The sequence below is a fragment of the Xenopus tropicalis genome, chromosome 1 (assembly GCF_000004195.4).
Source record: "Xenopus tropicalis strain Nigerian chromosome 1, UCB_Xtro_10.0, whole genome shotgun sequence".
NCBI classification, from domain to species: domain Eukaryota; kingdom Metazoa; phylum Chordata; class Amphibia; order Anura; family Pipidae; genus Xenopus; species Xenopus tropicalis.
In genome coordinates, this window is record NC_030677.2 from 210788094 (window position 1) to 210811188 (window position 23095).

A 23095-nucleotide genomic window follows, 5' to 3' on the forward strand; every position below is an offset into this window, starting at 1 on the left:
ATCTGAAAGCTGGAAAGGGGTAGGAGAGGAAGGCAAACAGGGGGTTATTAAGATAATAATAGATAAATACAAAGTATAACAATAAATACAAGATACAGTTGCAATAAGTTAAGAGGAGACACAAGAGGATGGAGGTCCCTACCCCGTAGAGCTTACAATCTAGATGGGTAATTAGCTTTTGCGTTCAGCAGCTTTCCGGTTTGGCATTTGAGCAGCGATCTGGCTGTTAGTGTCTCATTTTTCCCTAGCAACCAGGCAGGGGTTTACATGAGAAACTGGAATACGTATGGGAAGGGGGCAGAATAGAAAGATAAGGAATAAAAAAGTAACAATAACAGTAAAACTGGAGCCTCACAGAGCAATAGGGTTTGGCTGCCGGGGTCAGTGACCCCCTATTTGAAATCTGGGAAGAGGTAGGAGAGGAAGGCAAATAACTCAAAAACTACAGAGAATAAATAATGAAGACCAATTGCAAAATTGCCAGGAATAGGAGATTCTATAACATACTATAAGTCAACCTAAAGGCGAACCAACCCTTTAGAGGAGACATGAGGGCTCATTATTAGGGGGGTAGGGGCAAAGGGGCACTCATCACTTGCACCATGCAAACTGCCCCCCTGTTCCTTCTGTGCTCCTCCTGAATCAAACACAGGGACAGGCAGGTCTGGACTGGGATTCACTATAGGCCCTGGTATTTCAAATACCCAAACAGCCCCCAGTGAGTTTCTATGGCACAGCAGCCCCTCTGGCATTTGCCCCTAACCCACAGATTGCCAGTCCGGGCCTGCATGGTAGGTGAGGGTTGGACCATTATGGAGGCACAAAGAGTTGCTACAAAGTTGAGGCAAGGTGCATTGTGGGAAATAAACTTGTTTGTAAGTAAATAACACCTATGGTACATTTCTAGCTAGGGTTACCGCCTGTCTGGGTCAAAGCTGCCTGCCCAGTTTTCCCAATCTGGAAAAGTGGGCAGGACCCTACAAAATTGACGGGGCAATCAGCCAATCGAGATTGCCACATAGGGTTGCCACCTGGTTTTCGGAAGGGCTGTCCAGGCCAAGCCAACCGGGCGCCCTAAGCAACCTGTCGGCCACCTCACCCCTGCACCCGGTGGGGGGGGGGGCGATGTTGGGGGTGCGATGTGATGGGACAATGACAATGGGGTGCAGACTAGGGGTAAGCAGGAGAGGTTCCTGACTGGCGCCCCCCAATGTTTGCACCCTAGGCAGCTGCCTCTTCTGCCTCTAGTTCCGCACCTGCCTCCTTCCTAATTTGGACCCCGCCAGTGATGTCACTGCCCCACCTCTTCCCTGCCCCTGTGACATCATGGCCCCACCTTTTCCTTGCCCCATGGCATCACTGCCCGCCCCCTGCCCAGTGAAAAAAGCCAGCAGAGGTGACAACCCTATCGCTACATCATAGCCCCGCCCCATGACATCACTCCCCACCCACTAATGTTGCGTCTCCACCCGGATCTATGGCCAAGGAAATGGGGCAACCCTATTTATATTGTTTATAGAAAATAATAGCCCAGGCTTTATACCTGCAGCCCCCCCCCCCCCCATGAATACAGCACTGCCCATAAGGGGCTTGTGGGGGGGTTCCCTCTTCAGCCCTGTAATAATCACCTGCCCTATGGAGTACAGGCTTTATACATTTGTTGGAGTATGCTGGGAGTTGTAGTCTAGGAAAATCTGGTCAAGCCACACTGATATGAAAGGCTTATGTTCCCTTTAAATATTGTGTGGGTCCAGATACCCACAATGCATTGCTTTGGAACACAGAATTGCTGTGAGTTGTGTATGGAACAATTGGACCCGGTGGCGTATGAGAAATGATCAGAGGATTGCTTGTCGGGCTGATTAGCCCAGCAGTATTTTAGAGGCGTAAATAATTTAGCCCCACTATAATAGCCATATATTGGGGTCACCCCGGCCCCCATCGCCACTAACGGCCTCTCTCCTCGGCACAAAATGAAACTGTTTCATAAGCAAAGGAATGAGCCTGTGAGGCCCGGCGCCTTCTGCCCCTCCTGCGCCTTCTGCCCCCCCTGCGCCTTCTGCCCCTCCTGCGCCTTCTGCCCCCCCTGCGCCTTCTGCCCCTCCTGCGCCTTCTGCCCCCCCTGCGCCTTCTGCCCCTCCTGCGCCTTCTGCCCCCCCTGCGCCTTCTGCCCCTCCTGCGCCTTCTGCCCCCTCTCCGAGCCTTGTGATTAAGGAGCTGCACTCAGGTAATGGGGTCACGGGGGGCAGAAAGCTGCATCCAGTGCGGGGGGGGGGGCCTTTATGGGGGGGCACAGAACCCCTCAGTGACTGCTAATATCCTTATCATTTACAGTAGGGGGTACATTATCCCATATAATACATGAGTGATACTCAGAGTTCCCTGTATAACTCAGCCTGCAGCCTTGTGCCTTTATATGGGCACAGAACCCCTCAGTGACTGCTAATATCCTTATCATTTACAGTAGGGGGTACATTATCCCATATAATACATGAGTGATACTCAGAGTTCCCTGTATAACTCAGCCTGCAGCCTTGTGCCTTTATATGGGGGGCACAGAACCCCTCAGTGACTGCTAATATCCTTATCATTTACAGTAGGGGGTACATTATCCCTTATAATACATGAGTGATACTCAGAGTTCCCTGTATAACTCAGCCTGCAGCCTTGTGCCTTTATATGGGCACAGAACCCCTCAGTGACTGCTAATATCCTTATCATTTACAGTAGGGGGTACATTATCCCATATAATACATGAGTGATACTCAGAGTTCCCTGTATAACTCAGCCTGCAGCCTTGTGCCTTTATATGGGGGGCACAGAACCCCTCAGTGACTGCTAATATCCTTATCATTTACAGTAGGGGGTACATTATCCCTTATAATACATGAGTGATACTCAGAGTTCCCTGTATAACTCAGCCTGCAGCCTTGTGCCTTTATATGGGCACAGAACCCCTCAGTGACTGCTAATATCCTTATCATTTACAGTAGGGGGTACATTATCCCTTATAATACATGAGTGATACTCAGAGTTCCCTGTATAACTCAGCCTGCAGCCTTGTGCCTTTATATGGGGGGCACAGAACCCCTCAGTGACTGCTAATATCCTTATCATTTACAGTAGGGGGTACATTATCCCTTATAATACATGAGTGATACTCAGAGTTCCCTGTATAACTCAGCCTGCAGCCTTGTGCCTTTATATGGGGGGCACAGAACCCCTCAGTGACTGCTAATATCCTTATCATTTACAGTAGGGGGTACATTATCCCTTATAATACATGAGTGATACTCAGAGTTCCCTGTATAACTCAGCCTGCAGCCTTGTGCCTTTATATGGGGGGCACAGAACCCCTCAGTGACTGCTAATATCCTTATCATTTACAGTAGGGGGTACATTATCCCTTATAATACATGAGCATTTCTCATGGTGCCCTATTCCTTTTCTTTTGGACTGATTCTCCTTCTCCCCATTGGAATAAGGCACCTTGTGCTTGTGTAGCATAAATCCATGTTGATAGCAAGACAATTCTATTGGGTGTTTAATATTCTTCAGTAGCCTTAAGGCACGTTGCTCGAAATTATTTCCTCACTGCAGGTTCCAAGCATTAAGGATAATAGATCCCGTTATTCCGTTCCTGTAGATATATATATATATATTTATATATCAGTTCTGGCATTTAAGAGATTTGCAGTAAAAAAATAAGGAATAAAACAAAGTGAAGCTTTTCTCCCCCAAATAAAATATCTGTAATTAAATGGAGCTGTAAATGGGGGGGTTGGGGGCTTTTTATCATTGTTTCTTTTAGGGGTTTGTGGGTTTGTCAGGCTCATAAATTACATTTTATATGTCAGAAGATAAACACTGGGGGAAACTCCAACTTGCAGCGCAGCAGTAAAGTGTGCCTGAGTCTGAGCTTTCAGCCAGCGCTACACATTAGAACTGCTTTCAGCTAACCTATTGTTTCTCCTACTCCCATGTAACTGGAGGAGTCCCAAGCCGGACTTGGATTTCTTACTATTGAGCGCTATTCTGATACCTACTGGGAGCTGCTATCTTGCTCCCTTCCCATTGTTCTGCTGATCGGCTGCTGGGGGGGAGGGGGGGGGGATATCACTCCAACTTGCAGCGCAGCAGTAAAGTGTGCCTGAGTCTGAGCTTTCAGCCGGCGCTACACATTAGAACTGCTTTCAGCTAACCTATTGTTTTTCCTACTCCCATGTAACTGGAGGAGTCCCAAGCCGGACTTGGATTTCTTACTATTGAGTGCTATTCTGATACCTACTGGGAGCTGCTTTCTTGCTCCCTTCCCATTGTTCTGCTGATCGGCTGCTGGGGGGGGTGGGGAGATATCACTCCAGCTTGCAGCGCAGCAGTAAAGTGTGACTGAGTCTGAGTTCTTTAAGTGCAATAAAACTTGAATCAAGGAAAGAAATCAAACCCAACCATTGATAAATCAACTCGTTAGTGTGTTTTATTACATATGGGGTCCATTTTGGACACTGTAAATGCCCCCCCCCCCCCCCGTCACAATTTTAGCACAAGACGTTACATTTTGTAAGAACCAAGGGCAGAATGTTCCGGCCGGGAGTAAAACAGGGAGTGGGAATGTTCCGGTGGCGGCGGGTCCCCGCGGTGGGATGATTAATAGGAGGCTCGGATCCCACCCAAAGTTCCAGGTACGAGTCGGTGCAATGGCCCCCAAGGGAAGGCTCCCCGGAAGCACGTTAGGCGCACAAGCAATTTCTCATTTGCAAACCATAATTAATTTGATGTTTAGATTAATTTCTTATGTTCTCCCAAAGGTGCAATGAAGGCATTTTTCCGTTACAATGAAGTTGATGGTTTATTGGGAAGATAAATCTAACTGACAGTTACGCAACTGACTTGGCAGAACTTTCTCCCCACGTTAGATTTGTGCAGTGTATCCTACCCCTGGCCCCCCGGGGAGGGACCCCCACTACCTACTGTATGGATAGAATAGATACAGACTAATAGAACTGTATGGATAGAATAGATACTGACTAATAGAACTGTATGGATAGAATAGATACAGTATGATAGAATTGTATATATAGAATAGATACAGTATGATAGAATTATATAGATAGATACAGTATGATAGAATTGTATAGATAGAGTAGATACAGTATGATTGAACTAGAATAGATACAGTATAGAACTGTATAGATAGAATAGATACTGACTAATAGAACTGTATAGATAGAATAGATACTGACTAATAGAACTGTATAGATAGAATAGACACAGTATGATAGAATTGTATAGATTGAATAGATACAGTATGAAAAAATTGCATACAATAGATTCAGATAGAATTAGATACAATATATACAGTATGATAGAATATACGCAGTATAATAGAATTAGATAGAATAGATACAGTATGATAGAATTGTATAGATAGAATAAATACAGTATGATAGAATTATATAGATAGAATAGATACAGTATGATTGAATTACATACGATAGATACAGTATGATAGAATTAGATATAATAGATACAGTATGATAGAACTGTATAGATAGAATAGATACAGACAAATAGAACTGTAAAGATAGAATAGATACACTATGATAGAATTACATAGAATAGATACAGTATGTTTGAATTACATAGAATAGATACCGTATGATAGAAGTAGAATATATATACCGTATGATAGAATTGTATAGATAGAATAGATACAGTATGATAGAATTGTATAGATAGAGTAGATACAGTATGATAGAATTGTATAGATAGAATAGATACAGTATGATAGAATTGTATAGATAGAATATATACAGTTTGATAGAATTGTATAGATAGAATAGATACAGTATAATAGAATTGTATAGATAGAATAGATACAGTATGATAGAATTGTATAGATAGAATATATACAGTATGATAGAATTGTATAGATAGAATAGATACAGTATGATAGAATTGTATAGATAGAATAGATACAGTATGATAGAATTGTATAGATAGAGTAGATACAGTATGATAGAATTGTATAGATAGAATAGATACAGTATGATAGAATTGTATAGATAGAATATATACAGTATGATAGAATTGTATAGATAGAATAGATACAGTATGATAGAATTGTATAGATAGAATAGATACAGTATGATAGAATTGTATAGATAGAGTAGATACAGTATGATAGAATTGTATAGATAGAATAGATACAGTATGATAGAATTGTATAGATAGAATATATACAGTTTGATAGAATTGTATAGATAGAATAGATACAGTATAATAGAATTGTATAGATAGAATAGATACAGTATGATAGAATTGTATAGATAGAATATATACAGTATGATAGAATTGTATAGATAGAATAGATACAGTATGATAGAATTGTATAGATAGAATAGATACAGTATGATAGAATTGTATAGATAGAATAGATACAGTAGCCCTGTGCAGTATATGGAGTATAATATTATCGCTACAGTCGTAACAAAGAGCTGAGACATTTCTGAGTGTTTTGGACCCCGGGGGTGACGGAAACTATTTGGTACGAGGGGCTCGAAACCTCCCTCAGTGCGGAACTTCAGAAAACCTCTTGAAATTGACTCTTTGCGGTTGGGGGTTCGGTGCTGAACTAAAGGAAATCTCCGACTGCTGCTCCCCATTTTTACCCCCAGGGCTTTTGGGGATCAATTTTTACAGCAAAGGGATTTATGGCAACGTGGCCACTTGTTTACCTACTGTGTGTAGCTGGGTGAGGAGGCTAAGGGTAGTGATGGGGATAAAGTTGGCCAAAGTGGCCAATGGTGAATGTAGCTGTCTATGGTGCATTGCTGTGTGGCCCATATGGATTTCTCTATGTTTCCAGCTGATTTATTGAGAATTTTCCCCAAAATCCTACTAATTCCGCCCATCAGTTCCACTTCCTGCTGCCTCCTTTCCCAGGCTGTGCAGGGGGGCGGTGGCACTGTAGGATAGGAACCAATCAGCAGCTAGGCTGACCTGATAGGGAACTGAAGCCTGGCTGTGCTTGTGTGACTGCAGGGCTGCGATTGGCTCTCCCCCTCCTACTGTGCTTCTGGCAGGGACCATTAGGACACGCCCACCCCTCATTTGAAACCCATACAGGGACCTGAGAGGATCTATAGGGAGCTCCAATAAAGGGGCCATTGTTACAGATAGAAATAATGTTTAGCCCAGCACCGTGTATTATTCATAACTGCCTACAGGGTTAGGGGGTTTACATTATGTCTCCTTTAATGGTGCAATGGTATTGGTTTAGGCAGGAGTTAAATAGCACGGAACATCAGAGGCTCGGGGTGCTGCCATGCCTGTTAGGCTGAGAGGCGTAGAACAATGTAGATGTGTAAGAACATTCCATACGGGGGGCTGTGGGCGCCTGTCTGGTAGGAATCCTCTGAAAAGCAAAGTCTGATGTCTCCTTTGATTTCTAAAAGTTGTCTCTGTTAGCGGCAGCCTCGGAACAGCACTCCCCGCTCCCTTCTATCCGAATTTAACCACTGGCTTTCTCCTTCCGTTCCTGCTCCACCAGCGACGTTGTTTGTAGTAGGTAATACAAAGAGATGCACTTACCGGCCCTGTTTATTGGGAGAAGTTTGGGGCCCCAGCTTGGGAAATGTACCAATCAGAGATGTCTTATGTCTCTGTGGCTCTTGTTATGCTCCTATGCACCCATGGGGGTGACTATGAAGTTGCTGCTATAACTGCCCCTACCCTTCTCGGAAGGTTCCCACTAGATGGTGGAACATTGTTGCTGGGAGTTGCTCCCATTCAGCCATTAATTAGGTTGGGAATTGATATTGGGGGTCAGGCTCACAGTTGGGGTTCCAATTCATCCCACAGGGGGTCAGTTGGGTTGCCCAGCCCTACCTTCTATCACTGCCCCTGCCCTTCTGGGAAGGCTCCCACTAGATGTTGGAACAGTGTTGCTGGGAGTTGCTCCCATTCAGCCACAAGAGCATTAGTGAGGTTGGGCAGTGATGTTGGGGATCAGGCTCACGTTTGGGGTTCCAATTCATCCCACAGGGGTTCAGTTGGGTTGCCCAACCCTACCTGCTATAACTGCCCCTGCCCTTCTGGTAGGGTTCCCACTAAATACTGGGACAGTGTTGCTGGGAGTTGCTCCCATTCAGCCCCAAGAGCATTAGTGAGGTTGGGCACTGATGTTGGGGATCAGGCTCACAGTTGGGGTTCCAATTCATCCCACAAGGGTTCAGTTGGGTTGAGGTCAGGGGTCTTTGCAGTCAGGTGCTTCCCAACTCCCTAAACCCATTCTGTACAGACCTGGCTCTGTGTATGGGGGGATTATTGTGCTGAAACAGGAGAGCACCCCCCCCCCAAACTGCTCCACAGTAGGAAGCAGGGAGTTGTCATTGTACTCAGTAGCCTTAAGGTTTCACTGGAACCAGAGGCCCAAATCTTGGAAACCACCTCTCCCACCAATCTCTACAGTTGGCATTATGCATTCAGGCAGGGAGTGTTCTCCTGGCATCTGCCCAACCCAGACTTTTCCATCAGATGGTGAAATGCCATGCCAGATGGTGAGTCTCACACTGGTGCCATTACACTCCTCCAGCTGATGTTTGGTATTGGACATGGTTATGTTTGGTTTCTTTGCCTCTGATCCCCATACCTACTAATTGTTCCAGAGCTGACATGGCTTCTAAGGAAAGTTTAGGACTCAGCAGTGGCACTTCAGATGGAGTATCTGGATACTCTTGGATAAAATATACATCTGGGCACTTTTGGGCATGTATTGTATGGTGTTTCTATGGTACCCCCACTTCTACATGGCAAATACCGACTTAGATCTATTGAGTAGAGTTGAAGTATTGAAGAATTGAAGAATTCTTTATCTCTGTACATAAAGAACCATGCTTTCTCCAAGTAACAACCAGCGTTGGCTAGGGTGTCCGTGGCCTTGGGGTGCCTCCTCAGGGCCCCTGTCCCAGTCATGAAGTAACGATATAACTAGCCGACCCCTTGGGTACCATATGCTTCTCCATTGTAGACCCAATAGTTTTAGTGGAGAGAGGGTTTGAGTGGGCAGGGCCCACCGGGTTTTTTTCCGATGTCCCTCCGGCCCGGTCCAACCCTGGTAAGAACAAATTTGTCCAGCCAGGTCCAAGTATTCATGTGTATATCTCCTTTATATCGCTACATGAACACCAATCATATTTCATACTATTATGTCATTTTGCTATGGACTTTCCAGCTTGTCCATCTTTATTATTATTATTATTATGCCCTAATTAGCGGAACCCTGGTTCCACTTGCAGCGCCGCTGACCATAGACGAGCTGTTTGTTTCACCCACGGAACATTTCCGATCAAAGTTCTTTCCTGCCGTTTCTTGGCGCAGATTCATCACAAACCGTAGTTGTGCCATTTGTCAGGATAATGAACGGAGGCGAAGGCAGGGTTCAGGGGGGGCCAATAACAATGTCGCACAGGTGTCACCGCTATTCGAGTGGAAAATATTCCAGAAAACTTGGCTGCGAGCGGGGAACTTGCTCACAAATCACTGCCTTTGCTTTCCAGTCGTGGTGGGTCTCAGCTATTTTTGGGTAAAACATCTCCAATATCATTTTGCCTGGGGAACTTTCTTACAAGAATTCATATTTCAGATACATTTGTATTCAGTCTTTATTGGGGCAGTTACTGCTCACGGGGAAATGGTGGAAAAGGGCGTGTGTGCCAGATGCATCCGCACATGAATAATTATTTGCCCTTTGTTTGGGTTACCTTCCATTTTACCCCCTATAGCCCTTCTAATGTTATTCTCCCCTTATAAGAATCATTCTCTGGAGCCAATTGGGGCACCATGTGATGTCTGTAGGGACACGGACAACCGGAAGTTATGGATTGCCCTGACATAGCGTTAGCACAAGTAACTGCCTACGTTGGCTTGTAGTCTGTATACGTAGAACTATGCTGTTTGCCAACTCCCCCTCTAATAGTGCTACCTGAAGCAACGTTCTCTCACATTGCCCAATTGCAGAAATGCCCCAGTTGTAGAATGCTAAGGAAGCAAAAAGGCCAATAAGAAGGGAATACAATTTTAACTAGTCTCAACTTTGCCCTGTTGTCTCCCTCTCTCTATTACTATACCGTTGCCATCTTGTCCTATTGTTTCTGTCTCGTTCTTCTTTCTCCATCTTACCCTACTGTTTCAATTTTGCTCTACTGTTTCCATCTTTTCTTATGTTAAACAATGTGTCCTACTGTGTTTATCTAGTCTTACTAATTCTATATTTATCTACTGTCTCCATCTCGCCCTACTGTCTCCATCTTACCCTACTGTCTCCATCTTGTCCTACTGTCTCCATCTTGCCCTACTGTCTCCATCTTGCCCTACTGTCTCCATCTTGTCCTACTGTCTCCATCTTGCCCTACTGTCTCCATCCTGCCCTACTGTCTCCATCTTGCCCTACTGTTTTCATCTTGCCCTACTGTCTCCATCTTACCCTACTGTCTCCATCTTGCCCTACTGTCTCCATCTTGCCCTACTGTCTCCATCTTACCCTACTGTCTCCATCTTGTCCTACTGTCTTCATCTTGTCCTACTGTCTCCATCTTGCCCTACTGTCTTCATCTTGCCCTACTGTCTTCATCTTGTCTAACTGTCTCCATCTTGACCTACTGTCTCCATCTTGACCTACTGTCTCCATCTTGCCCTACTGTCTCCATCTTGCCCTACTGTCTCCATCTTGCCCTACTATTGCCATCTTAACCTACTGTCTCCATCTTGCCCTACTGTCTACATCTTGTTCTACTGTTTCCATCTTGCCCTACTGTCTCCATCTTGCCCTACTGTCTCCATCTTGCCCTACTGTCTCCATCTTGCCCTACTGTCTCCATCTTGCCATACTGTCTCCATCTTGCCCTACTATTGCCATCTTAACCTACTGTCTCCATCTTGCCCTACTGTCTTCATCTTGCCCTACTGTCTTCATCTTGTCTAACTGTCTCCATCTTGACCTACTGTCTCCATCTTGACCTACTGTCTCCATCTTGCCCTACTGTCTCCATCTTGCCCTACTGTCTCCATCTTGCCCTACTGTCTCCATCTTGCCCTACTATTGCCATCTTAACCTACTGTCTCCATCTTGCCCTACTGTCTCCATCTTGCCCTACTATTGCCATCTTAACCTACTGTCTCCATCTTGCCCTACTGTCTCTATCTTGCCCTACTGTCTCCATTTTGCCCTACTATTGCCATCTTAACCTACTGTCTCCATCTTGCCCTACTGTCTTCATCTTGTCTAACTGTCTCCATCTTGCCCTACTGTCTCCATCTTGCCCTACTGTCTCCATCTTGCCCTACTATTGCCATCTTAACCTACTGTCTCCATCTTGCCCTACTGTCTACATCTTGTTCTACTGTCTCCATCTTGCCCTACTGGCTCCATCTTGTCCTACTGTATTCATCTTGCCCTACTGTCTCCATCTTGCCCTACTGTCTCCATCTTGACCTACTGTCTCCATCTTGCCCTACTGTCTCCATCTTGCCCTACTGTCTCCATCTTGTCCTACTGTCTCCATCTTGCCCTACTATTGCCATCTTAACCTACTGTCTCCATCTTGCCCTACTGTCTACATCTTGTTCTACTGTTTCCATCTTGTTCTACTGTCTCCATCTTGCCGTACTGGCTCCATCTTGTCCTACTGTATTCATCTTGCCCTACTGTCTCCATCTTGCCCTACTATTGCCATCTTAACCTACTGTCTCCATCTTGCCCTACTGTCTACATCTTGTTCTACTGTTTCCATCTTGTTCTACTGTCTCCATCTTGCCCTACTGTCTCAATCTAGTCCTACTGTCTCCATCTTGCCATACTTTCTCTATCTTACCCAACTGTCTTCATCTTGCCCTACTATCTCCATCCTGTCCTATTGTCTCCATCTTATCCTACTGTCTCCATCTTGCCCTACTGTCTCCATCTTGCCCTACTGTCTCCATCTTGCCCTACCGTCTCCATCTTGCCCTACTGACTCCATCTTGTCCTACTGTCTCCACCTTCCACAACTGTTGTCTTCTTCCTACTTACAACTGCAACTTTAGGTCCCACTAGATGCAGGTCCTTGGACAGTCACATAGATTTGAATCCCGTAAAACCGTCCTGTATATAAACTGTAAGCAAGTCATTGGCAAGACTTAATGTTTATTAGTTACCCATCGAGCCGCACTCAGGCACAAGGTGTTGGGCCATAATAAACCTCTCTGCATTCTGGATAACTCACTGATGGCTGCCAATAGGAATCCCGTCTAGCCGGGCAGAGCAGGTTCTTATTATATTTCATCCAATTACTTACAGCACCGTCCTGAGCCCCAGGCCATTATTGATAAGTCCGTGGGTATGAGATTTGGCTGATTCCTTTTAGCCAATAAGAGGGGAACGATGAGAGCGACGCGCCTTCCTGCTGGTATTTAATGTACCATACGGTGTGTAGAACCCTGCTCGGTGCATTAATATTGGCCACGAGGGAGCCGACTCCATTTACAAACCAGGAACGAGGGGAAGGAATAGACTGTACAAGGTCACGCGCCCTCATTAATTTCAGGAAACCGTAAAATTAAACTGAATCAAGTCCAACAAATTCTACGAGAACAACCGGAACGCTTTTTCAGAGAACAAAAATATCGATGCTTTTTTTTTATTGGTATTTAAAGGGCCGGTGCGCCTATATCTGTTCCTGCCAAATGGTGCTCAGTGCAACAGAATAGTTTATTATTTGTCTGTGTTTAATCCATGACTGGGATTTAGCTTTATACATAATAACTATCCTGTGCGTTAAAGGGGAACTCCACCCAAACACACTTTTTGAAAAGTAAACATAATTAGCAACTTTGCTATATACATCAATTAAACAATATGCAGCCTTTTCATGATGTTTAATGTAATAATCTGGTTTGGAACAGTTCCCTAAACCACGCCCCCTATTCCCTAAGCCCCACCCTCTCTTCCCCCACTGATCTGCCTACTGGCTTTGACTACTTTGTGACTCAAATATAATGTAACAATAGTCGCCTGTCCTCAGCCTGCCTTCAGCCCGCCTCCTCCCAATCCCACAATCCTCTGCTGCACATGTTATGTCAATAAGGAAATGAATAGAGCAATGCATTGTGGGTTATCTAGTTCCGGCAGACTGTCTGTAAGCTGTTATTTCCATTTGTAACATCAGTGTTTTAGTCCCTCCTCCCCTGCCAGGATTTCAAATGGTGGAGAGAACAGTTTTGCAGCTGGGCCAACTTCCCATCATCCAATGCGGTAGATTAAGTGATTAGACAACAGGCAGTTATTCATATCCAGTACCTGGACGTTGCTATTGTGAAAGCATCTTTAGGGGGAAGACACACGGAGCTACTTAGTAGCAGCTACTAAACCCCTGCCATAGACAATACTGAGAATTGCCTCTGCTAAAACACACGTCAGGACAATTATCAGTAAATGATCAGCACTGTCTGTTTTAGTAGCTGCTACTAGTAGCTCTGTGTGTCTTCCCTCTTAGTGTTGTGTTTTCTCAATTTAATACACCAGTGTGACTTGACAGATGACTTATTCCTTGTATAAATACCTAGTGGGGAGGGCAAGTTCTGCAGAATATTTGCTTCTGTTGCATTGATTCAGTCATTCCTATCCAGCGCTCGTACAATAAATACATTTGGTGGAGGACCCGGAGCCTCGGACTATGTTTGCTTTGTATATTCCCTGACTATGGACATCTTTGATTGGTTCAGCTATTCCTATCCAGTGCTCGTACCTTGCCCTTTGACCGCAGTACGTTTGCTTATACACTGTCGCAATGGTCGCAATGAAAACAAATAAGGGAAGCCATACCGTCATAGAGATAGATTCCATTGGCTAGTGCCGTAAGCCAATAAGATTGACACCTACAGCGCTTTGGCTCGTGCCTCCACTCTCTCGCAGCCACGCGGGCTATTTGTGTCCCTTTATGAAATGCGGTTCTTGTGATTGGTGTTTAGAGTGCAATATGGGTGCTACCTCCGTAGGGTACCAATTTAGCCATGAGCATCCATATCCTCTCACTCCCCGCATGTCCCTCCCTCTCCCAATCTCATCCCTAACGGCCTCGCTGAATGTTTCTCGCCCACTAATAACCTTCGGCTTGTTAAGCCCCCGCATTGCTTCATGTTTTGACAGGTTTTGTGAGTTTTGACAATCCTGCCAGTGCTCAAGCCGCCATCCAGGCCATGAACGGCTTCCAGATTGGCATGAAGAGGCTCAAGGTGCAACTGAAACGACCGAAGGACGCCAACCGCCCTTACTGAGACTCGGCGAGAGCCTCCGAAACAAGGACTAGCACAGGTAGGTGACCCAAAAGCATGGTATTTTATAAGGGCACCAAAGAGAGAGAGAGAGAGCTTGAGCCAAACACATTCTGTATACGAGACCTGGTCCATATTGACTGTTGTTAGGGGGCAAGAGGTATGGCAAGGGGAAGTAATTCTGGACTACGGCATGAAGTTCTTAGATCCCTCAGGCTTAGGAACCATGCACGACGCTTCCTTCATAATGAGGGACCAATGACAATCCAACGGGAAGCACTGGTGCCCAGTAAGGAAGCAGCTAAAAAAGAAGGAAGATCAGCACTTCAAAAAGATCCAGCCAAAGTCCTTTATTGCAAAGACTGGTGGTCCATCCAAGACGGTTGGTCTTTGCCATGAAGCATTTTTTGGAGAAGTGGAGATCTCTCTTGGTTTTTGAGCATTTCGTTGAGTTGTGGGCAGCATCCGGGACCACCGGCCCAGGTACATGGACTTGTGTATTCAATAAGGAAGAATCTTACTCTACTGTAGATCCATTTAGGAGCCACTTTGACCTTTCCAAGTTGACTTCTTCTGCTTTTTTATGGTATCATATTAGAAAAATATTTTAGATACAGAAGGAGCAGAAAGGTTGAGCTTTGCCGATTTAGAAGACCCCCCCCAATCAATTTCACCCCAACATTACAATATACATTTAATCTTGTTGACACTAAGGAGATGCCTTTGGTGCTGGTCTCAGTGGCGTTGCCAGTTGACTTTGTTGACTTGTAGATCATGAACTTGGCTACTTGCCCTATCTCTGGTGGATATTCTAATGTTCTTATTGGCTACGATGATGATAATAATAGGCAAATAAAACCATACCATACATATAGTGTAGCCACGTATCTTTCTTTAGAAGAGATTCTATCTTCTCATCCATTGGAGAGGTTTGTGCAGAAGGTTGAGTATATGCGTTTGCTGGACCTGGAGCTCCAGGTTGAACTGCTGAATCTCCAATGAGATTCGATCAGTTGGTCTTGATTCAAAGAAATGTTGGCAGACGTTTTTAAGTTTTTTGGTTCCACCGTGGAGACTGTGTAATTAGAGGTCACTGATTTAAAACTACGACTTCTCTAAGGAGTGTGAGGGTCCAGTCTAAGTGGGCCATTGTACCTGGGTACCAAGAGAACTGTTAATATGTTCCCACGTTAAATCCAATTAGAGATATTTAGTGAAGGAGGTGTAAATCTAATCACAAGACATATATTTACAGTAGAGACAGCCAACCAGTTGTGCCTCCTATAATCCCAGACACCCCTATCCTTCTTATCCAGCATCCCCAAACCATCCTTTATGCCATATTGGATTTGTCCGCAATACGACCATTTATCATGTGACCCTTGGAAACAGCATCCTGGCCCAGTAGCCCGTGGGCTCCACTATTTCATAATGGGCTGGATTCACTTCAATGGGAAAACTTTATTTCATGATTTGTCCCATGAAGACTATTGGAAAGACTGTGAGGATATCTATATGAGCAAATGTAAGGGGGCCGTTCCTGCTGAATTGTGCTTAGTACAGGGGAATCCCTATGTGCCATAGTTTTATGGTATCTCTCTGTACAGGCTATGAGCAAACTTAGGGGGCTGTTCCTGCTGAATTGTGCTTAGTACAGGGGAATCCCTATGTGCCATAGTTTTATGGTATCTCTCTGTACAGGCTATCAGCAAACTTAGGGGGCTGTTCCTGCTGAATTGTGCTTAGTACAGGGGAATCCCTATGTGCCATAGTTTTATGGTATCTCTCTGTACAGGCTATGAGCAAACTTAGGGGGGCTGTTCCTGCTGAATTGTGCTTAGTACAGGGGAATCCCTATGTGCCATAGTTTTATGGTATCTCTCTGTACAGGCTATGAGCAAACTTAGGGGGCTGTTCCTGCTGAATTGTGCTTAGTACAGGGGAATCCCTATGTGCCATAGTTTATGGTATATCTCTGTACAGGCTATGAGCAAACTTAGGGGGCTGTTCCTGCTGAATTGGGCTTAGTACAGGGGAATCCTATGTGCCATAGTTTTATGGTATCTCTCTGTACAGGCTATGAGCAAACTTAGGGGGCTGTTCCTGCCTGAATTGTGCTTAGTACAGGGGAATCCCTATGTGCCATAGTTTTATGGTATCTCTCTGTACAGGCTATGAGCAAACTTAGGGGGGCTGTTCCTGCTGAATTGTGCTTAGTACAGGGGAATCCCTATGTGCCATAGTTTTATGGTATCTCTCTGTACAGGCTATGAGCAAACTTAGGGGGCTGTTCCTGCTGAATTGTGCTTAGTACAGGGGAATCCCTATGTGCCATAGTTTTATGGTATCTCTCTGTACAGGCTATGAGCAAACTTAGGGGGCTGTTCCTGCTGAATTGTGCTTAGTACAGGGGAATCCCTATGTGTTTGACACTAATGAGTAATATTATACACAATGTTACCTTTATATACTCTGCAATAATAGGAAAATATTGTTTTCGACCTGTAACAGGTGTGAGATACGGGGGGGGGGGGGGGGGGGGGGGCTACGTGGGGGGAGCCAATAGAAATGACAGACACATGCGGGTGGAACATGAGAGGAATCCAAGGCCGTTGGCAGCGGAACGAGCCAGAACACCTTTATCTCCCGAGCAGCTAATTACACATCATTTCTGCTCAATTAAAGCATTCGTTGTACATGAAGGTCCGGACTTGATTGAACTCGATTGGAAAGGGAAAAAATGCATTTTTCATCCACAATAAGAAGAAACGATGCGTCACTTTCCCGAGTTCCAGTTCTGTGTATCCGGCATGTTGCTGCCGACCCTACTGCCTTCCATATTGTGCCGGGAATTTCTATTCCAGCTTATGGGAACCGGGTTATGGCCTCTTTCTCCTCCTCATTTGAGCGATAGGGACGTCACAATTACACACAGAAATGCCAGGCTGCAATAGGGTTGTCACAATTAGACATAAAAATGCCAGACTGCAGAGAAGATGACTCCTCCTTGAGCCAGGGATGTCACAATTACAGATAGAAATAGCCGGCTGCTGAGAGACTGTCTCCTCTTTGAGCCAGGGATGTCACAATTAGACATAAAAATGCCAGGCTGCTGAGAGACTGTCTCCTCCTTCATCGAGTGAAGTCACAATAAGAGTTATAATTGCCAGACTGCAGAGAAGATGTCTCCTCCTTGAGCCAGCGATGTCACAATAAGAGATATAAATGGCAGGCTGCTGAGAGACTGCTTCTTCCTCGAGCCAGGGATGTCACAATTGGACATACAAATGCCAGACTGCAGAGAGACTGTCTCATCCATGAGCCAGGGATGTCACAATTATAGATATAAATGCCAGACTGCTGAGAGACTGTCTCGTCCTTGAGCCAGGGATGTCACAATTATAGATATAAATGGCAGGCTACAGAGAGACTGTCTCAGCCAGGGACTTGATGCTGCATTTAGAAAGCCTTTCCATTCTGTCTCATCAGCTCTCTGGTTGTTAGGATCAGCGTTGCCCAGCAACCAGGTAGCAGATCTATGGGTACAGTGTCACCCACAGTGTCACCCACAGTGTCACCCACAGAGTCACCCACAGAGTCACCCACAGTGTCACCCACAGTGTCACCCGCAGAGTCACCCACCATGTCACCCACCGTGTCACCCACAGAGTCACCCACAGAGTCACCCACAGAGTCACCCACAGTGTCACCCACAGAGTCACCCACAGTGTCACCCACAGAGTCACCCACAGTGTCACCCACAGTGTCACCCACAGTGTCACCCACCGTGTCACCCACAGTGTCACCCACCGTGTCACCCACCGTGTCACCCACCGTGTCACCCACAGTGTCACCCACAGTGTCACCCACCGTGTCACCCACAGTGTCACCCACAGAGTCACCCACAGTGTCACCCACAGTGTGACCCACAGAGTCACCCACAGAGTCACCCACAGTGTCACCCACAGAGTCACCCACAGTGTCACCCATAGTGTGACCCACAGAGTCACCCACAGTGTCACCCACAGAGTCACCCACAGTGTCACCCACAGAGTCACCCATAGTGTCACCCATAGTGTGACCCACAGAGTCACCCACAGAGTCACCCACAGTGTCACCCACAGTGTCACCCATGGATGGTGGATTTGTGCCTCTAATGAGCGCCTCCCTCTCACGCCTGCTGTGCTCTGCCGGCCCCCGGGCCCCGCTCTTCCATCACAATAATCCAATTGAATGCAGTGATTCATATTAGCGATCTGTCTGCGCCGTAGCCGAGACTCCGCCTCCCTCTAATAAATGATCTTCATTAAATTCAGCTGGAAATATAACCCGGGGAGTGGGGGCGCAAGGTGGCGAATAAACACCCGGAGTTAGCAGCTCCCTCTTGTCATTTGTCCTGTCGGGCCCCGGGACCCTTGTTTGCTCAAATGTTTATTTGGTTACAGGAACAGCCAATCAATCAGAGGTACCGGGCTCATCCCGTCTGCCAATCAGTGTTCTGTATGTGTGCAGGGCCCCTGTTACTTTACATGGGCCCCCCCACTCCTGAATACAGTGCTGCCTATTGTATAATGTGGTATCCATAAGGCAAGTGTAGGAGGCCTGCCGCAATTCTACTGCCTGCATATCAAGTGCAAAAAACATGGCAGTTTGCACCCTTTTTTGCACCCTTCAGCTAGTAAATAGGGTTGCCAGTATTTGGCCCTATAATCCCTCCCCTTGCCCTGGACCTCTCTGCTGCTGGACCTCCTTATAAAGAGTCCCGCCTATGCCCCACCCAGTCCAACCATTTCCCCACCCCCTTGTGACATCACCTCCTACTTCCTCACCTCAAATTGGGTATTACATCCCAAAAAAGGTGACAACCCCTGTTACTTTACATGGGCCCCCCCCCCCCCACTCATGAACAAGTGCTGCCTGTTGCATAATGTGGTATTCATAAGGCGAATGTAGGAGGCCTGCTGCAATTCTACTGCCTGCATATCTGGTGCAAAAAACATGGCAGTTTGCACCCTTTTTTGCACCCTTCAGCTAGTAAATAGGGTTGCTACCTGGCCAGTATTTGACCCTATAATCCCTCCCCCTTCCCTGGCCCTCTCTGCTGCTGGACCTCCTTTATAAGGACAGTCCCACCTATGCCCCACCCATTTCCCCGCCCCCCTGTGACATCACCTCCTACTTCCTCACCTGCAGTCGGGTATTACATCCCAAAAAAAGGTGACAACCCTACTTGTAAACTACCCCATAGGTCTTGCCCTGACTGGAGCCATGTTGCGCTGAGTGATGGTGGAGCCGATGGTACCTTGGGGGGTGGTATGACTAGTTGGTACGTAGCTAATGTGGAGCGATAGGGGAGCTGGGAGTTGGCAAGGGGTGCAGGGAGTTGGCAAGGGGTGCAGGGAGTTGGAGGGTTTATGTGCAGCAGTGTCAGTGGGAGAAGGATTGGAGAATATATTGTTACTGATTGGATCAAACTGGAAAATGAATATTTACTCTCGCCCCAGCTGGTATATTCACTTGTGTATTCACTGACTCCTCCTCCTTTAACCTTTGACCCCAGTGGGTGTTCCTAGATGCCACCGAATGGCACCCTGTTATTATCACTCATTGCCCCAATTATGCTTCCCAAATGCCCCTGTGATCTAGTGACCTGTAAAGCTGATATAGTGTCTACCAACATCCAAGAGACATCCCTTCGCTACACCCTGCCTGAATTGGAGGGGGCACCACCCCTGCAGGCTACACCCCTACAAGCAGCTGAACATCAGCTCTTTTACTGACTTCCTGGTCTAGTGTGAAGCTCCACCTCCTTTTGCTTTCTGAGCCCTCCTCTCTTCAACTATGAAGACCTTAAAGAGGTGCCTACAGGGCATGCTTGCCACCTCTGCTCCAATAAAAATCAGTAGGAACCTTTTCGAGGTCATCACAGTCATAGAGAGGAGTGCTTAGAAAGCAAATGGGGGTGGAGCTTTACGCTAGACAAGGAAGTAACAAAAAAAGCTGTAGTTGAACTGGCCATAATAGAGAAAACAAATCTGAATGCAAGGAGAAAGGTATGTTATTCAAACCTTCCCTGACCTCATTTGCTTTCAGATTCGGTTTGGTATTCGGCCGAATCTTTCTCAAAGAATTCGGGGGTTCGGCCAAATCCGAAAATAGTGGATTTGTTGCATCTCTAGTAATTTTAGAGGATTGTTCCATTCCTTTCTCCAGTTGCACTTCTCTAGACTCTCTCCTGCTCATTAATCTTTCTTTAGGCCTGGAAGCCTAAAACTGCCCCCCATACTCAAGGTTAGACCTTACCAGGGGTCTATAGAGAGACAAAATTACGTTCTATGCATCCCTCAAGTTAATGCCTTTACGTTATTTGCTTTAGTAGCGGCTGAATGATACTGCCTAGAGTTGCACAGCTTGTTATCCACAAACTTTAATCTTCCCTTATACCTGTAGTTTGTTCCAGTCCTTTCTCCAGTTGTGTCACACATCTCTAGACTCTCTCCAGCTCATTAATCTTTCTTTAGGCCTGGGAGCCTAAACTGCCCCCCGTACTCAAGGTTAGACCTTCCTAGGGGCCTATAAAGAGACAAAATTATGTTCTATGCATCCCTCAAGTTAATTCTTTTTACCTTATTTGCTTTAGTAGCAACTGAATGATACTGCCTAGAGTTGCACAGCTTGTTATCCACCACCCCCCCCCCCCCATCCAAATCCTTTGTAGTTAAGGAAGCGCCATACAAATCTGCAGAAGTAATAAAACCTAGAGTAACTACAATAAAGCATTAGAACACTAGGAGGTACTGAATCTATTGTTTTTCTTTTTGGGGGGGGATATATTGTTACTGATTGTATCAAACTGGAAATTGAATATTTACTCTCTCCCCAGCCTGTACATTCACTTGTGTATTCACTGACTCCTCCTCCGTTTACCTTTGACCCTGGGGGATGTTCCTAGATGCCACCGGATCACACCCTGTTATTATCATTGCCCCAATGATGCTTCCCAAATGCCCCTGTGCTGTAGTGACCTGTAACCTCATTAACCCCTACAAGCAGCTTATTAATAATCTTTCTTTAGGCCTGGAAGCCTAAAACTGCCCCTCATACTCAAGGTTAGACCTTACCACGGGCCTATAAAGAGACAAAATTATGTTCTATGCATCCCTGAAGTCAATGCCCTTTACGTTATTTGCTTTAGCAGCAGCTGAATGATACTCCCTAGAGTTGCACAACTTGTTATCCACAAAAACCCCCCATCCAAATCCTTTGTAGTTAAGGAAGCGCCATACAAATCTGCAGAAGTAATAAAACCTAGAGTAACTGCAATAAAGCATTAGAACACTAGGAGGTACTTAATATATTGTTTTTGTTTTTGGGGGGGGGGGGGGGTTGTCCAAGCTCACCCTGAGCTGAGAAAATATTGAGCAGTGGTAGAAATAGCACATGATTTGTAGATTTTAGGGTTGTTATATGTTATTTTGATTCGCCAACAATAGCCCGGTTGTAGGCATGGCTTGGTGGTGTTGCATGTGCGCAATTCTAGATATTTTTATCTGCAAGAACATGAAATATTAGGAATGGAGAATGTTAGTGCCTCGGGTGGATGGTAAAACCTCGCAAGGATGATATTTATTAATGTAAGAAGGTACCTACTGAGTCCTGTGTTTCAGTTATTGGGGGCTCGGCCTTGTGTAAGCTGTGGGGCGGCAGGCCGGTACTGTCTCTTATAGGAATGATGTCTCTCGTGCCTGTTGAGTGCGAGTTGGGTCCAGTTGGCTCAGTGACCCTCTGGCTCTCAGACAGGGCACGGATATTTGCCTCTGTAACAATGTTTTCATCCTTGTTCGCTGTTCTCCATGCTCCCATCCATCTGTGTGTGTCGTTCTCCCTCCCTCGTTCTTTTCTATTTCATCTCTGCGCTTTTTTTGTTTTATTTTTTTCCCATCTCCCGCGCTCATTGTTCAACTGTGTGTGTTGCCTTTATGACTCTTCCCTTCCTTCTTTCTCCTTCTCCCCCGTTTCCCCCGTTTTCCAGAGAAAGATAATTGAACCAAACCAAACACAGACCAAAAGAAAAATCTTTTTCTTTTTTTTTTTTTTGTCATTCAACCCAATCCCAACCTAACCAGACCCAACACGGTCTCGCGCCGAAAAAGTTCACGTAATGACGTGAGAGCGGAGAAAAGAGCCCCCCAGTCCGTAAGTTCAACCAACTAGAAGGTGTGAAATGATGGCGTCATGTAACGAGCTAATGAGATGGTTGCATGACACGCCGTTGAGTTTCGTGGAGGTGCCGTGATTCAAGCATTATTCTTAGATGTTGTATCAGTTGATGATTGGCCAGTCATGATCACATGTGCCTTTTTTTGTCGTTGTTCTGAATATTATTTGTCTTTTCTTTTGTGCTGCCACAAATATTTTGCTGTGCCCATTCTGTCTTCTTGGTGCTTGCAGTGATATTATGTTCTTTTATTTCCTTGTCCAAGCGTGCTTTTTATGCTTCTTTGGTGTAATGTACTGTAGATGAACCAAAAATATATATATATACATGTGTCAGTTTGTGAAAACGTTACCCATAATCTGAGTAACACAAATATTGTTGTGGTTTGGTTATTATTGCACTTGAAACTATTGTGGTTTTTTTTGGTATATTTCTCTATATTTAACAAGAGTTTTTAGGGGGCCTTTTTCAATTGACACTTGCTTAGAAATCATGATTATTAAGTTCAGTTTAGGATCTGGAATACTATGCTATTTGATACACAATCCTTTGGTTAAAGGTACAGTC

The 23095-nt window shown here is 45.5% G+C and overlaps 1 protein-coding gene across 14 annotated transcripts in view; it reads left to right on the forward strand.

The window, feature by feature from the left end:
• celf4 (CUGBP, Elav-like family member 4) overlaps positions 1-23095 on the forward strand; it is a 748037-nt gene that overhangs the window by 719001 nt on the left and 5941 nt on the right. For 10 of the 14 annotated variants that reach the window (XM_031901621.1, XM_031901637.1, XM_031901626.1 and 7 more), the window contains exon 12: positions 14186-14350. The exons of 1 other annotated variant lie outside the window; for it this stretch is intronic. In XM_031901621.1, coding sequence (XP_031757481.1) covers positions 14186-14313 — 128 coding nt within the window. In that variant the 3' untranslated portion in view covers positions 14314-14350. 14 annotated transcript variants of the gene reach the window in all.